The sequence below is a fragment of the Chiloscyllium plagiosum genome, unplaced genomic scaffold (assembly GCF_037043375.1).
Source record: "Chiloscyllium plagiosum isolate Xiang-an unplaced genomic scaffold, Cpla_swu_hap1 HiC_scaffold_21, whole genome shotgun sequence".
Taxonomy (NCBI): domain Eukaryota; kingdom Metazoa; phylum Chordata; class Chondrichthyes; order Orectolobiformes; family Hemiscylliidae; genus Chiloscyllium; species Chiloscyllium plagiosum.
The window spans coordinates 55,760,672-55,774,624 of NW_028270159.1; the positions used below are offsets into that span (position 1 = coordinate 55,760,672).

At 41.9% G+C, this 13,953-nt stretch overlaps 1 protein-coding gene across 2 annotated transcripts in view; it reads left to right on the forward strand.

Annotated features, from left to right (window-relative positions):
- Nucleotides 1-13,685: 13,685 nt before the first annotated feature.
- Nucleotides 13,686-13,953, forward strand: part of c8g (complement component 8, gamma polypeptide) — a 32,595-nt gene continuing 32,327 nt past the window's right edge. Inside the window, exon 1 of one of the 2 annotated variants that reach the window (XM_087998595.1) lies at nucleotides 13,686-13,878. In XM_087998595.1, the coding sequence (XP_087854721.1) occupies nucleotides 13,732-13,878 (147 nt within the window). In that variant the 5' untranslated portion in view covers nucleotides 13,686-13,731. The remainder of the gene's footprint in view (nucleotides 13,879-13,953) is intronic. The other variant, XM_087998594.1, reaches the window with a different exon arrangement.

A 13,953-nucleotide genomic window follows, 5' to 3' on the forward strand; every position in this document is an offset into this window, starting at 1 on the left:
TTGGTCCCCTCCTGACAAGCAGTATTTGTTAACCATAATGGATGTGCCTACCAGAGACAATTCCATTATGGACTACCAAGGCAAAAAAGGGTGGGAGAAGAGTTAGTAGCTTTCTTCACACGATATGGGCTACCCAGAGAAATTCAGTCGGAACAAGGGTCACATTTTACTGCTGGGCTGTTTTAAGAGGTTATGGATAACTTAGATAGACAGCACTTTAAATCCAGGGAGCTATAGAAAGGTGGCATCAGACCTTGAAGATCATGTTGAGAGCATACTGTCGGGATTACCCGAATGATTGGGATATAGGTATCTCATTCGTATTGTTTGCCATTAGAGATGCCCCAAACTAACCTACTCAGTTCACTCCCTTTGAGTTAATATTCCGTCATGAAGTGAGAGGCCCTTTCAAATTGATTAAAGAAAAATTGACAAGACCAAAGTCGGAGATCTCACAAATGATTATGTATTGGAGGTGAGGAAGAGACTAAATCGAGTAGGTGAGTTCGCTAAACAGCACCTAAAGAGGGCACAGTGTAGAATGAAGCAGGTGGCAGATAAAAGCTTTGAGATTCGGATGTTTTCCCAAGGGGATAACGTGTTAGTACTGTTACTAGTGACAGGAGATCCATTCAAAGCCAGGCTTGGTGGTCCCTATCAATTGAGAGAAAGTTGAGTCAGGTGAACTATCTAGTAAAGATGACAGATAGAAAAAAAGGGATTGAGTATGTCATGTGAACATGTTGAAACCGTATTATACAAGAGAGAAAGAGCTGGTGAAACAGGTGTTAGTTACTGCCCCGCAGAGTGAGGAATCAAATCCAGATGATGTGGATTTTGATATGCCTCAGAATAGATTTAAAAATGAAGGCGGCCTTGAGGAGTGGGATAGATTTGTAAGCTATCTGTTTAGGAGCATAGAACACAGTTGAAAGGTTTGTTACTGCAGTGTGTAAGAATCAGATGGGGAGGACTAATGCTGTTGTACATGAAGTAGACATAGGGAATACTGCTCTGATAAATCCTTTCAAAGCCAGACAGGTCCAGATGGAGGTGGAGGCCATGCTGAATGAGAACATCATCGAACCGAGACAGAGCGAGTGGAGTTCGCCAATCATTGTAGTTCCCACACCAGATGGGACCCAACGATTTTGCATGAATTATCGAAAGGTCAACGCCATTACAAAATTGGACTCTTATCCAATACCAAGATTGGAGGACTATATCGAGAAAGTTGGACAAGCCAGTTACATCACCAAGTTGGACTTACTGCGTGGTTACTGGCAGGTACCTTTATCAGAGACGGTGAAAAGAATTTCTGCTTTTATAACCCCAAATGAGCTATATCAATTTAAAGTGATGCCCTTTGGAATGAAGAATGCACCTGCCACATTCCAAAGACTCATGAACAGAGTTGTGGTTGGGTTAACAAACTGTTTGGACGACATAGTGGACTTTAGTAAGTCCTGGAAAGATTACATGGTACAGTTGGCAGAGCTCTTTGAACGACTATGAGAAGCAAAACTGATAATAAACTTAAATAAAACGGAATTCGCGAAAGCAGAGGTGACATTCTTCGGACATAACATCGGTCATGGAGGGTGGACCCCACAGAATGGAAAGGCAAAGGCCATTGAGGAATTTCCATGACCAATCTCGAAGAAAGAGGTGCTTCGATATTTGGGACTAAGTGGATTCTATCGGATGTTTGTTCCAAACTCTAGCAGTGTAGTGGCATCGTTAACCGATTTACTGAAGAAGAACACAAAGTTTAGGTGGACAGAACAATACCAGGAGGCATTTGTCCATTTCAGAGCAATATTGAGCACCGCACCAGTTTTAGCTACACCAAACTTTTCGAAACCTTTCAAAGTCGCCATCAATGCTAGCGGCATTGGAGTTGGAGCTGTCCTCCTACAGGAAGATGAGGATGGGATTGAACTGCCAGTTAGTTACTTCTCAAAGAAGATCAACATCCGCCATAGGAAATACTCCACAGTCGAAAAAGAACTATTGAGTTTGGTATTGGCTTTACAGCATTTTAACATGTATGTCACAAACAATGTGTCGGAGACAGTTGTGTACACGGATCACAATCCTCTTTCGTTCTTGGAACATTTAAAGACAAGAATATGAGACAATTTCGTTGGAGTCTTATGTTACAGACTTTTAATTTACATATTGCACATATTGCGGATCATAAGAATGTAATTGCAGATGAGTTATCGTGGATTTAACTGTTAAAGTATAGATAAGATTGGTATTTATTCAATGTTATATATATGTGTGGTTGAGGAATAGAAAAAAAATGAAGCCACCTTTTTCATTATGATAGTTCATATTTTCGTAAGGATGAGGTGTTATGAAGGTATAGAAATGTACTGTACCTTTGAGAGTTGAAAAGCTAGCAAGGACTGACAAAATACAAAGAGTCCTGAACAAAGTAAGAATGTAACACTTGTTTGAAACAAATAGCTGCAGCTGAGTTACCATGAAACAAAAATTCATATTCGGCCAATCAGTTTAAATTATGCCCCAAGATACGAAAATCCAATCAAATCTGAATTTAGTATTTTGATAATATTAAAATCAATGAAATGATCCAATGTTTGGGCTATAAAGCCAGACATTTTGAACAGCGGAAGAACTGCCGAGGACATCCACACTTATAGACTGCTAGCTGAAGAGCTCTCTGAAAGGTAACTGTTTGTAAGAGGATTGCGAAACAGAACATCGAAACTGAACGAGAGACAATCTAGAGAGGAAAATCAACAAAGGAGAATTGACAAAGCTGACTGGTTTTTGAAATGCGATTTTTTTTTTGTAAATCTTAATCAGGATTTTTTAATGGACCAGTATTGTAGAGTGGGAGGTAAAAGATAGGTTTAAAGGAAAGGAGTTGTAGATGGTTGTTGGTTTTCATATTCTCTGTTGGACTTAAAGAATAAAATTATAAATTTTTACCTTAAATAGTGATCTCTGGGATAGTTCTTTCCCTCTCAACTTTTAACAGATTACGGCGTGAGGTGAACTTTTTCTGGGTGGCTGGTTTAAATTTGCACAGGGATTTACCCCCTGTCGTAACTATTGACATCGCCAACATGCAACATACAACCAAACTATTCCTCTAGACCCTTAACACGTGACATGCCCCCACCTAATCTGACTTATTGTAAAACACTCCACTTACCTGGCACTCTACCCTCGTACTGTATTTAACCTGACCTCACCCTTTATCTTTAAATTCGCTCATGGGATGTGGGCATCACTGACTGAGCCAGTATTTTGCCTGTCCCTAGTTGCATTTGAGAAGATGGTGGTGAGCTACTGCGATCCATGTGCTCTAGGTTGACCCACGATGCTGTTAGGGAAGGAATTCCAGATTTTGACCCAGTGACAGTGAAGGAGCGATGATACACTTCCAGGTCAAGATGGTGATTGGCTTGTAGGGGAGCTTTGGTGTGGTGGGGTTCCCATGTATCTGTTTCCTTTGCCCTTCTGGATGGAAGTGGTTATGGGTTTGGAAGGCGCTGTCTAAGGATCTTTTGTGAATTTCTGCATCTTGTAAATAATCCAAACTGCTGCTACGGAGTGTCAGTGGTGGTGGGATTCATTGTTTGTGGATGTGCTGCCAATTAATGGGGTGTTTTGTACTGGATGGTGCAAAGCTTTTTGAGCGTTGTTGAAGTTGCACCTGTCCAGGCAAGTGGGGAGTATTCCATCACACTCCTGACTTGTGCCTTGTAGATGGTGCTGGAAATGTGTTGCTGGAAAAGCGCAGCAGGTCAGGCAGCATCCAGGGAACAGGAGGATCGACGTTTCGGGCATAAGCCCTTCTTCAGGAATTAATTGGTATCGGGGGCAAACTCTTCACTGGTTGGAATCATAATAATTGTGACTGTTGGATGTCAGTCAGCTCAGCTCGAAGACATCTCTGCAGGAGTTTGTCAGGGTAGTGGTGTCGGCCCAACCTCTCCAGCTGCTTCATTCATGATTGGAGTTGAACACTGCGTATTCGGCTTATGCCCGAAACGTCGATTCTCCTGTTCCCTGGATGCTGCCTGACCTGCTGCGCTTTTCCAGCAACACATTTCCAGCTCTGATCTCCAGCATCTGCAGACCTCACTTTCTCCTTGTAGATGGTGGACAGATGGTGTCAGAAGGTGAGTTACTCACTGCAGAATTCCTAGCTTCTAACCTGCTACTGTAGCCACTGTGTTTATGTGACGAGTTGAGTTTCTGGTCAATGGTAACCCCAAGGATGTTGATAGTGGGGGATTCAGTGATGGTAACACCATTGAATATCAAGAGGCAGTGGTTAGATTTACTCTTGTTGGAGATGATCATTACCTAGCATTTGTGTGACATGAATTTTACTTGCTGCTTGTTGGCCCAAACCTGGATATTGTCTAGATCTTGTTGCATTTAAACATGGACGGCTTCAATATCTGAGCAGTTGTGAATGCGCAGTGTTCAGCACCAATCATTAATGAAGCAGCTGGAGAGGTTGGGCCGACACCACTACCCTGACAAACTCCTGCAGAGATGTCTTCGAGCTGAGCTGACTGACATCCAACAGTCACAATTATTATGATTCCAACCAGTGAAGAGTTTGCCCCCGATACCAATTGATTCCATACACATACTCCTCCTCAGCAGCTATCAAAGTGACTTTGAATGATGCTGGACAATAACAACACAGGATATGGCGATGACCTGCTGTGAAAAACGTCAAGTACCTGTGATTGCCACTCTTCCGTATTCAGTACGAATTTCTGCAAATCATAAGATCCCCCTATGCTTCTTGACTTTTTTTTAACAGATGGCTAACATCAGTTATCAAACCAACTTGCGTAAAGCTAATTTATTTCGTAACAGACTAAATAATAGATACTAGACATGAAGCTCAACAGGATACTTGAGTCCAATGATCAGTCCTTAAAGGGTGGACCACAGTGTTCTGGAGGTGAAGGGAGTGGACATGGGGTTCCTTTGTGGGGGCTACTCTTTACGGTGTCCTGGATGGTGTCAAGCTTCTAAGCAGCTATTCACCCAACCTGGGGTGAGTATTCTACCATGCTCCTGTCTTGTGCCTCGGAGATGGTGGATTTGTTTCGGTGATTGAGGGGGTGGGAAGTGAGTTGCTGCTTGCTGCCCCTTACCTGCCGTTATTTGTACAGTTGGTCCAGTCACGTCAATGGTGAACCCTTCTGACCCCCACACTTGGGTTTTAACGTTGATAGCAGGGGATTCAGTAATGGTGATGCAGTTGAAGCTGAGGACAGGACAAGATGGAGATGCGGGTAACATGGTATTTGTGCAGTGGAAGCATTTATTTATCTTTGTGAGTTCAGGCTGATGTGTACAGGCTGCTTCCTTATATGAGGAATTGCAATTGGACTGAACATTGCACAGTTATCAGCAAATAACAGCATTTCAGACCTAATCTCCTAAATCTTGTGCACTGGGCATCCCCAAGACAATTTACCACATTCAATGCTCTTTCAACCCATTGCATCCATCCAGTCAAAAATAACCACCTAACTTTCTAATCCCATTTTCCAGCACTTGGCCGTAGCCTTGTATGCCTTGGCATCACAAGTGCACATCTTAATACTTGTTAAATGTTATGAGGATTCTCTATCTACCATCCTTACAGGCTGTGAGTTCAAGATTCCTAATGTTTCCTCCAAACCTTCTGCCCCTTACCTTACCAGTCACTGATCCCTCCATCAAGGGGAAACATTTCTTTCTGTCTACTGTATCTATGCTCCTCATAATTTTATAATCTCAGTCATGCTCCTCTCAATCTCCTCTGCTCTAAGGAAATCAACCCCAATCTGTCTAATCTCTCTTCATAACTAAAACTCTCCAGCCCAGGCAACATCCTGGTAAATCTCCTCTGCAGTGCTATCACATCTCTCCCATAATGTGGATTCCAGAACTGCACACAATACTCTAGCTACAGCCTAATCAAAGTCTGATACATACCCAGCTTCCGCCCCCTTCTCTCAATCCAAACCTCACTCTGGCTGTATTAGAAGAGCTTTGGCTACAGGTGTAGCTCGCTCTGGTGCACAAGGTGACGAGGGAGCCAGATATATCCCTATCCTTGTTTTTGGAGCCTAACACAAGGATATTAAGTTGCTAATGTTGCCATGTTGACTTATTTTGTGTTCACTCTGAGAGCAATGTAACTAATCTCCTTCTTCAGTTTAAATTACTTACCTCATCCAGCCCATGCCTTAGGCCAATATTAATGTCCATTACTAGATGGAAAGAGTGTGATTAGAACCCAGATTTTGCAAGCAGTGACAAAAAGACAGTGTTTGAGGCTGACCTCAGGCGACAAAAAGACTATCCAGAGAGGTTCTGATTGAATTGTACATTTCCTCGGGTTAATTCAGTCCTATCGATAGGTGAGCTCTGAGGTTCAGCAACAATAGCAAGCAGGCTAAGCAACCAATCACATTCAATAATTCCTGTCAACAGCAAAACGGGGAGTTATATTACACCTTTTAATCATTTTACAGACTGTAAAACAAAGATTGGGGAATACACATGGTATTAAGTCGGAAGAAGAAATATCTTAGACAGACCTTTAAAAAGTTATTTTCCAATAAAACAATGAGATGTTTTATTTACAGTGGAGAAATTTGACATTGTACAAATATAAAATTGTTTCTTCAAGGCCAGAGAGTTAGTTCAGACGTAATTCAATATACACCATTAAAACCCCAATTACATCCTACATAACTTGGGCTTAACCTTTTCAAGGTCTTTATACTGAGAAACTAATAGCACTGGGATGGAAGTTTGTGTCAAAGGCTTCCATCGGGGGGGGGGGGGGGGATCCCAATGTCCAGTCTCTGGAGTAACAAATCACTGACAACAGCTTCTTCATCTCTGTCTTTAACTGCATATGTGTAAATGTCAGATGTCGCTTCAGTGTCTCCATTAGGAAAGAGCAAGGCCTGACAGGTTCACTGGGTCACAACCACAAATCTATTCAGTTTGCCCATAGGTCATTTTTAAAATTGCTGCATCTAGATCCATCCTGTTATGTATTTAACTTTACATTAATTCAAGGAAGACCACAGAATGTTAGAACATTGCTTACCACTTCTTTTGAAATACCTGGAGGCACTTCCAATGGATTATTTATTTATTCAGTGACCGTGAGCATTGTTGGAATTATTGTCCATCCAGAATTGTCCTGGAAAAGGTATTAGTGAGCTGTCTCCTTGAACTGTTGCAGTCCATATTGTGCTCACTGTCCCTGCTAAAGAGGGAATTTCAGGATTTTGACCCAGTGACTCTGAAGGGTCAGTAATATACTTCCAAGTCAGGATAGTGTGTGGCATAAAGGAGAATATGATAATGGTAATACTCCCATGAATCTGATGTCCTTGTCTTTCTCAATGGTAGTGGTCATGGGTTTCGACGTTTCTGTTTAAGGAGTTGCTACAGGCAGCTTGTAGATGGTACACACTGCTGACACTGTGTGAAAGTGGTGCAAGAATTGAATGTTAAAGGTAGTGAATGTGGTGTAAATCAAGAAGGTTGCTTTGCCCTGGATGGTGTTGAGCTTCTTGACTACATCCATCCAGGCAAGTAGAAAGTACTTCACCACAGTCCTTTCATATATCTTGGAGATGGTGGACAGGTTTTGGGGAGACACGAGTTGCTCCCTCCAGCATTCTTAGCCTTTGGACCTGCTGTTTTAGACACAGCACTTATATGGACGAAAGTGAGGACTGCAGATGCTGGCGATCAGAGCCAAGATTAGAGTGATGCTGGAAAAGCACAGCAGGCCAGGCAGCATCTGAGGAGCAGGAAAATGGACGTTTCAGCTGGAGCCCTTCATCAGGAATAGATGAAGGGCTCCTGCCTAAAACATTGATTTTCCTGCTCCTCACAGTACTCATATAGCTGACTCAGGTCAGTTTCTGTCAGTCTTACCAACCAGAAAGTTGATATTGGGGATTGCAGCAATGGTAATGCCATTGAATATCAAGGGGAGGCTCTCTCCTGTTGGAGTTGATCAATGCTTGACAGTTGTGTGGTGCAAATGTTCCCTATGTCTTACAAGTCCAAGCTTAGACATTGTCTGGGCCTTGCTGTGTATAGAAACAGATTATTTAGTATCTGAGGAGTCGCAAATAATGCTGAATATTGAGTGACAGAATAGAAACTAAATGTCCAGAGGCTGTTGCTAGGCACCCTTCAAAACTCAGTCGTTTTGACTTCCAATTATAGGCCATTAAGCAATCACTCATCTCCCTTTTCAAACGTTTCTCTCAAAAGTCGCTTGGTTTGTTGTAACCAGCACACAATCCTCACTTCATTTGACCTTCTGACATCTGTGTTTTGAAAAAGTCACATGATAATTTCTTTGCAACCCAGGAATGGTACAAAACTTCATCTTCCAATTCTCATAATTTATAAATATGTGTTCCAACAGATTATAGATTGCAGTTAAATACAACATTACTTCTGATGGCCACCAATGCCTCTTAGATGCCTGGGTTGATTTGCTAGATCTCTTTGAAATCTATCCCATCAAGCACAGTGGTTATGCAACAGAGAGGGTATGCCCAATGTGAAGACTGGAATTTGTCTCCCGAGAACCGTCAGTAGTAATTAGGAACTCCCACCTTGGAAGTAGAACCAGTCTGACTCAAGATTAGGATACAGACAGACTCTAATTTCACACCTTTAATGCATTGTCTGAGCTGAGATGTCACTCTTCTTTTATAAAACCTTAAGTTATCTTGAGAATGTGACTTAAAAGAAGTTCTGGGATTTACATATTAATGAAGTGAATCCAGTAACCCATTCTAAAAGATGGAAGACTTAACACCAGTCTAGGTTCGTTTGATATATAATTTCAATTGCATGACACTGTAATCTCTTGCAATAAATTTTCTGTTTTATGATCCCATTCCACAGCTATTTGATGAAGGAGCAGCGCTCTGAAAGCTAGTGCATCCAAATAAACCTGTTGGAATAAAACCTGGTGTTGTGTGATTTTTAACTGTCCACCCCAGTCCAACGCCGGCACCTTCACATCATAAACAGACACATCTGTGACAGGTAGATTGGTAAGGATGAGTTCAATTGTGTTTTTCCCTCTTGGTTACTGCTGCAGATTCCATCTCACAGCTATGCTGTTGATGACATGACTAGCTTGGTCAGTGGTACTGATAGTGAGCCACTCCTGCTGATGGACATTGAAGTTACCCACTTATTCTGTGCTCTTACAACTCTGTGTATCTTCCAAGTGGTATTCAACGTGGAGCAGACTGAACAATCAACTGAGAGAGTGTTTATGTGGCAATCAGTAGGAAGTTTCTTAGCTCATGTTTGACTTAATGGTTGGAGAGTAATGTGCTTTCTGTTTGGATTAAACTTCATACATAAAAACTCAGCCTAAAATGGTGCTTAGAATTATATTTTTAAAGTAATCAGCAAAATGCACCCCCCTGCAACTTTCACTGACTTACTGGTTTTCTAATTTTACTTACATTCAGGAATCATATATTTTCAATGTCATTTTGTTAATGACATTAATATTGCCTTATGAAATTGAATTAATGATGCAAAAGTAAGCTATATTTATCTCAGCATCAAATATTAGAGAAGAATTTTACTGCTCTGAGGAAGTACTTTGTGAGATGTTGCATGCAGCTCCATGTGGAAATGTTTCTCATCGTGTTGATGGCAGACAGAATATTAAAAGACTGCACCAGTTTGGCTGCTGGCCAATTTTACAGTTGCCTAAATAACTCTTACGTGCTGAAAGATATTTTGTTTTTTACTCAAGTGTGATGAATAATTTCCAGCTGCATTCCTGAAGCACTTGTGCAATATTTTACAAAACATTACTTTGAACATAGCGTGTTTTGATTATTTAATATACAAAATCCACTGATGGTATTAGCTGATGGAAAAAAATGATGCCAAAACAACAGATTTACAATTTTGTGGTAATGTGGTCAAAACTAGTTTAATTTTTGAAAATATTATGATGTAAATTGGATACAGATGAAACAAAATTATTCTTAAGATCCTAGACCTGATATAGAGAGAGGGTATGGGAATGGGATTCATTTTGAAGCATATGACAAAAGGGCGAACATCTGAACATGGAAGGAGGAACAGGAGTAGGCCTTCGAGTCTGCTGCACCATTCAATAAGATCATGGCTGATCTGCTTTTCACCTCAACTCTGTAATCCTGAATATCCTTGATAATTCATTGGTTATCTATCTCTGTCTTAAAAACAAATCAAAGATTCCACACTCATTGCCTTTTGAGGAAGGGAATTCCCAAGACTTCCAACCTTCTGAGAGAGAAAAAAAGTCTTTCCTCCTCTATATCTCAAATGGTCAGCCCCTTATTTTTAAACTGTGGCCCCGAGTTCTAGATTCTCCCACAAGGATACGGCCAGTCAAAACCCCTCAAGATCTTTTATATTTCAATTAAGTCACCTGTGACACTTCTGAACTTCAGAGGATACAGGCCTAGTCCGCCTAGCCTTTTCTCATAAGACAATTTGCTCATTCCAGGTTTTGGTCAAGAGTATGGTGCTAGAAAAGCACAGCAGGTCAGGCAGCATCCGAGGAGCAGGGGAATCAACGTTTCTGGCATAAGCCCTTCATCAGGAATGATGATTCTCCTGCTCCTCAGATGCTGCCTGACCTGCTGTGCTTTTCCAGCAACACACTCTTGACTCTGCAGTCCTCACTTTCTCCTCATTCCAGATATTAGTCGAGTAAACCTTCTTTGAACTACTTTCAATTCATTAACATCTTTCCGTATGTACGGTAACCAGTACTGTGATCTTACCAATGCTCTGTATAAGTGAAGCATAGCTTCCTTATTCTTGCACTCAATTACCCTCACAAACAGAACATTTTATTAACTTTCATGATTACTTGATGTACTTCCATACAAGCTTCTGCAGTTCCTGCACTAGGGCATCCAGATCTTATTTATTCACTCATGGGACGTGGCCAGCATTTATTGCCCATTTCTGGCTGCCTTTGGGAAGGTAGTGGTGAGCTGCCTTCTTGAACAACTGCAGTCCATGTGCTGTGGGTTGACCCACAATGCCCTTTGGCATTGGGAATTCCAGTATTTTGACCCAGCGACAGTGAAGGAACAGTGTTATATTTCCAAGTTAGGACAGTGAGTGGCTTAGAAGGGAACTTGCAAGTAGTGATGTTCCCCTGTATCTGCTACCCTTGTCCTTCCAGATGGAAGTGGTCCTGGTTTGGAAGGTGCTGTCTAAGGATCTTTGATGAATTTCTGCAGTGAGTGGAGGGGGTGGATACTTGTGGATGTGGTACCAACCAATGCTGCTTTGACTCGATAGTGTCAAGCTTCTTGAGCGTTGTTAGAGCTGCACTCATCTAGGCAAGTGAGGAGGATTCCATCACACTCCTGACTTGTGCCTTGGACAGGCTTTAGGGAGTCAGAGATAAGTTACTCGCCACGGTATTCCTAGCTTCTGACCTGTTCGTGTTGCCATTGTGTTTATGTGGCAAGTCTAATTGAGTTTCTGGTCAATGGTAAGCTCCAGGATGTGGATAGTGGGGTACTCAGCGATGGTAAGCCACTGAGTGTCAAGGAATGGTGGTTATAATGTCTCTTACTAGAGATGGCCATTGTAGTGCAAATGTTATTTGCCACTTATCAGCCCAAGCTGATATTGTTCAGACTTTGTTGCATTTGAACATGAACTGCTTCAGTATCTGAGGAATTGCGAAATGGTGCTGAACATTGGGCAATCATCAGCTAAGTGATGCTGGAAGGAAAGGTCATTGATGAAGCAGCTGAAGATGGTTGGGTCTAGGACACTACCCTGAGGAGCTGCTGCAGAGATGTCCTGGAGCTGAGATGTCTGACTTCTAACAACCATAACCATTTTTCTATGTGTCAGGTACACTCCAACCAGCAGAGAGTTTGTCTCTGACACACATTGATTCTAGTTTTGCTATAGCCTTCTGATGTCAAGGGCTGTCACTTTCACCTCATCTCTGGAATTGAACTATTTTGTCCATATTTGAACCAAAAAAGAAGTCAGGAGCTGAGTGGCCCTGAGAGTCCAAGCTGAGTGTAAATGAGCAGGTTATTGTTGAGCAGGTGCTGTTTGATAGCATTATTGATGACCCATTCCATCACTTTACTGATCTAAAGTAGACTAATGGGGCAGTAATTGGTGGGTCGGAGTCGTCCTGTTTTTTATATACATGTACTATTGCAACATTTAAGAGGCATTTGGACGGGTATAAGAATAGGAAGCATTTGGAGGGATATGGGCCGGGTGCTGGCAGGTGGGACTAGATCGGGTTGGACCGAAGGGTCTGTTTCCATGCTGTACATCTCTATGACGCTATGACATGCCTGGGTAATTTTCTACATTATCAGGTAGATGTCAGTATTATAACTTTGCAGGAAGTTCTGGAGCACAAGTCTCCAGTACTATTGCTGGAATGTTGTCAGGGCTTGTAGCCTTTTCAGTATCCAGTGTCTCCAACCATTTCTTGATATCATGTGGAGTGAATCGAATTGTGTGAAGACTGGTATCTGTAATGCTGGAGACCACTGAAAGAGGCTTAGATGGATCATACATTTGGCACTTTAGACTGAAGATTGCTGCAAAAGCTTCAGCCTTATCTTTTGTTGGACTCTTCCACCATTAAGGATGGGGTTATTTGTGGAGCTTGCTCCTGCAGTGAGTTGTTTAATTGTCCATCACCATTCACACCCGGATGTGGCAGAACTGCAGAGCTTCGACCTGATCCATTGGTTATAGGGTTGTTTAGCTCTATTTATCACTTGTTGCTTACGCTGTTTGGCGTGCAAGTCATTCTGTTTGATAGCTTAGCTAGATTGGCACTGTATTTTTAGATATGCCTGATGCTACCTCTGATATATCCTCCTGCACTTTCCACTGGGAGTTGATCCCCTGACTTGATTGTAATGGTTGAGTGGGAAATACAGAGTCATAGAGCTGTACAGCACGGAAACAGATCCTTCAGTCCAACTCGTCCATGCTGACCAGATATCCTAACCTAATCTCGTCCCATTTGCCAGCCACTTGGCGCATATCCCTTTTAAACCCTTCCTATTCATATATCCATCCAGATGCCTTTTAGATATGGTCAGTGTGGATTTGTTGAGCTGAAGGGCCTGTTTCCACACTGTAAGTAATCTAATTAAAAAAATATCTAATAAAATAGTAATTCAGAGCTTCAGGTTAATATTCAGGAGACAAGTGTTTGAACCCCACCTTGGCAGCTGCTGGTCATTGATTGTCGTAAAAAAGAATCTTGTCCATTAAGGGAAGGAAATCTGCCTCCCTTATGTGGTCTGGGCTACATGTGATTAAAGACCCACAACAATATGATTTACTCTTAACTGCCCTCCGGATAATTAGGAATGGGGTAATAAATGCTGGCCAGACAGCTAAATCCACAACCTGAATTAATAAAAAAAAAACAGGAAGAAGGTGGAATTGAGTAATATGGAGAGAGGGTGGCTAGCTGGGATTGTGGGAGGATGAGGATTGAGGGATATTTAAGGAAACTTGGCTGGGAGTCAGAACAAGCTGCAGTTTCTTTAATGATAAACCAGTGTTAACCTTTGTCCTGTATTAATACTGCGCTATGCAGTGAAAATGCCAAAGAGTTTGCTGGACAGATAGCTGCCTTGTTTCCAAACCATGGGATCTATCCATCTCCTTTTCCTTTGTGCACTTTGTTTGATCTTCTCCCCATGCAGCAGAGGCACAAGGTCTCAGAGGCCGAATCGAAGGATTGACAACCCCATCGACAGGATCCAGGCACAGAACAATTTTAATGTCCAGCAGGTAATAGCAGAAAAAGAAAATAACGTTTAAAATAATATAGCGTCTTTCACCATCTCAGGGATCCCAAATCCCTTC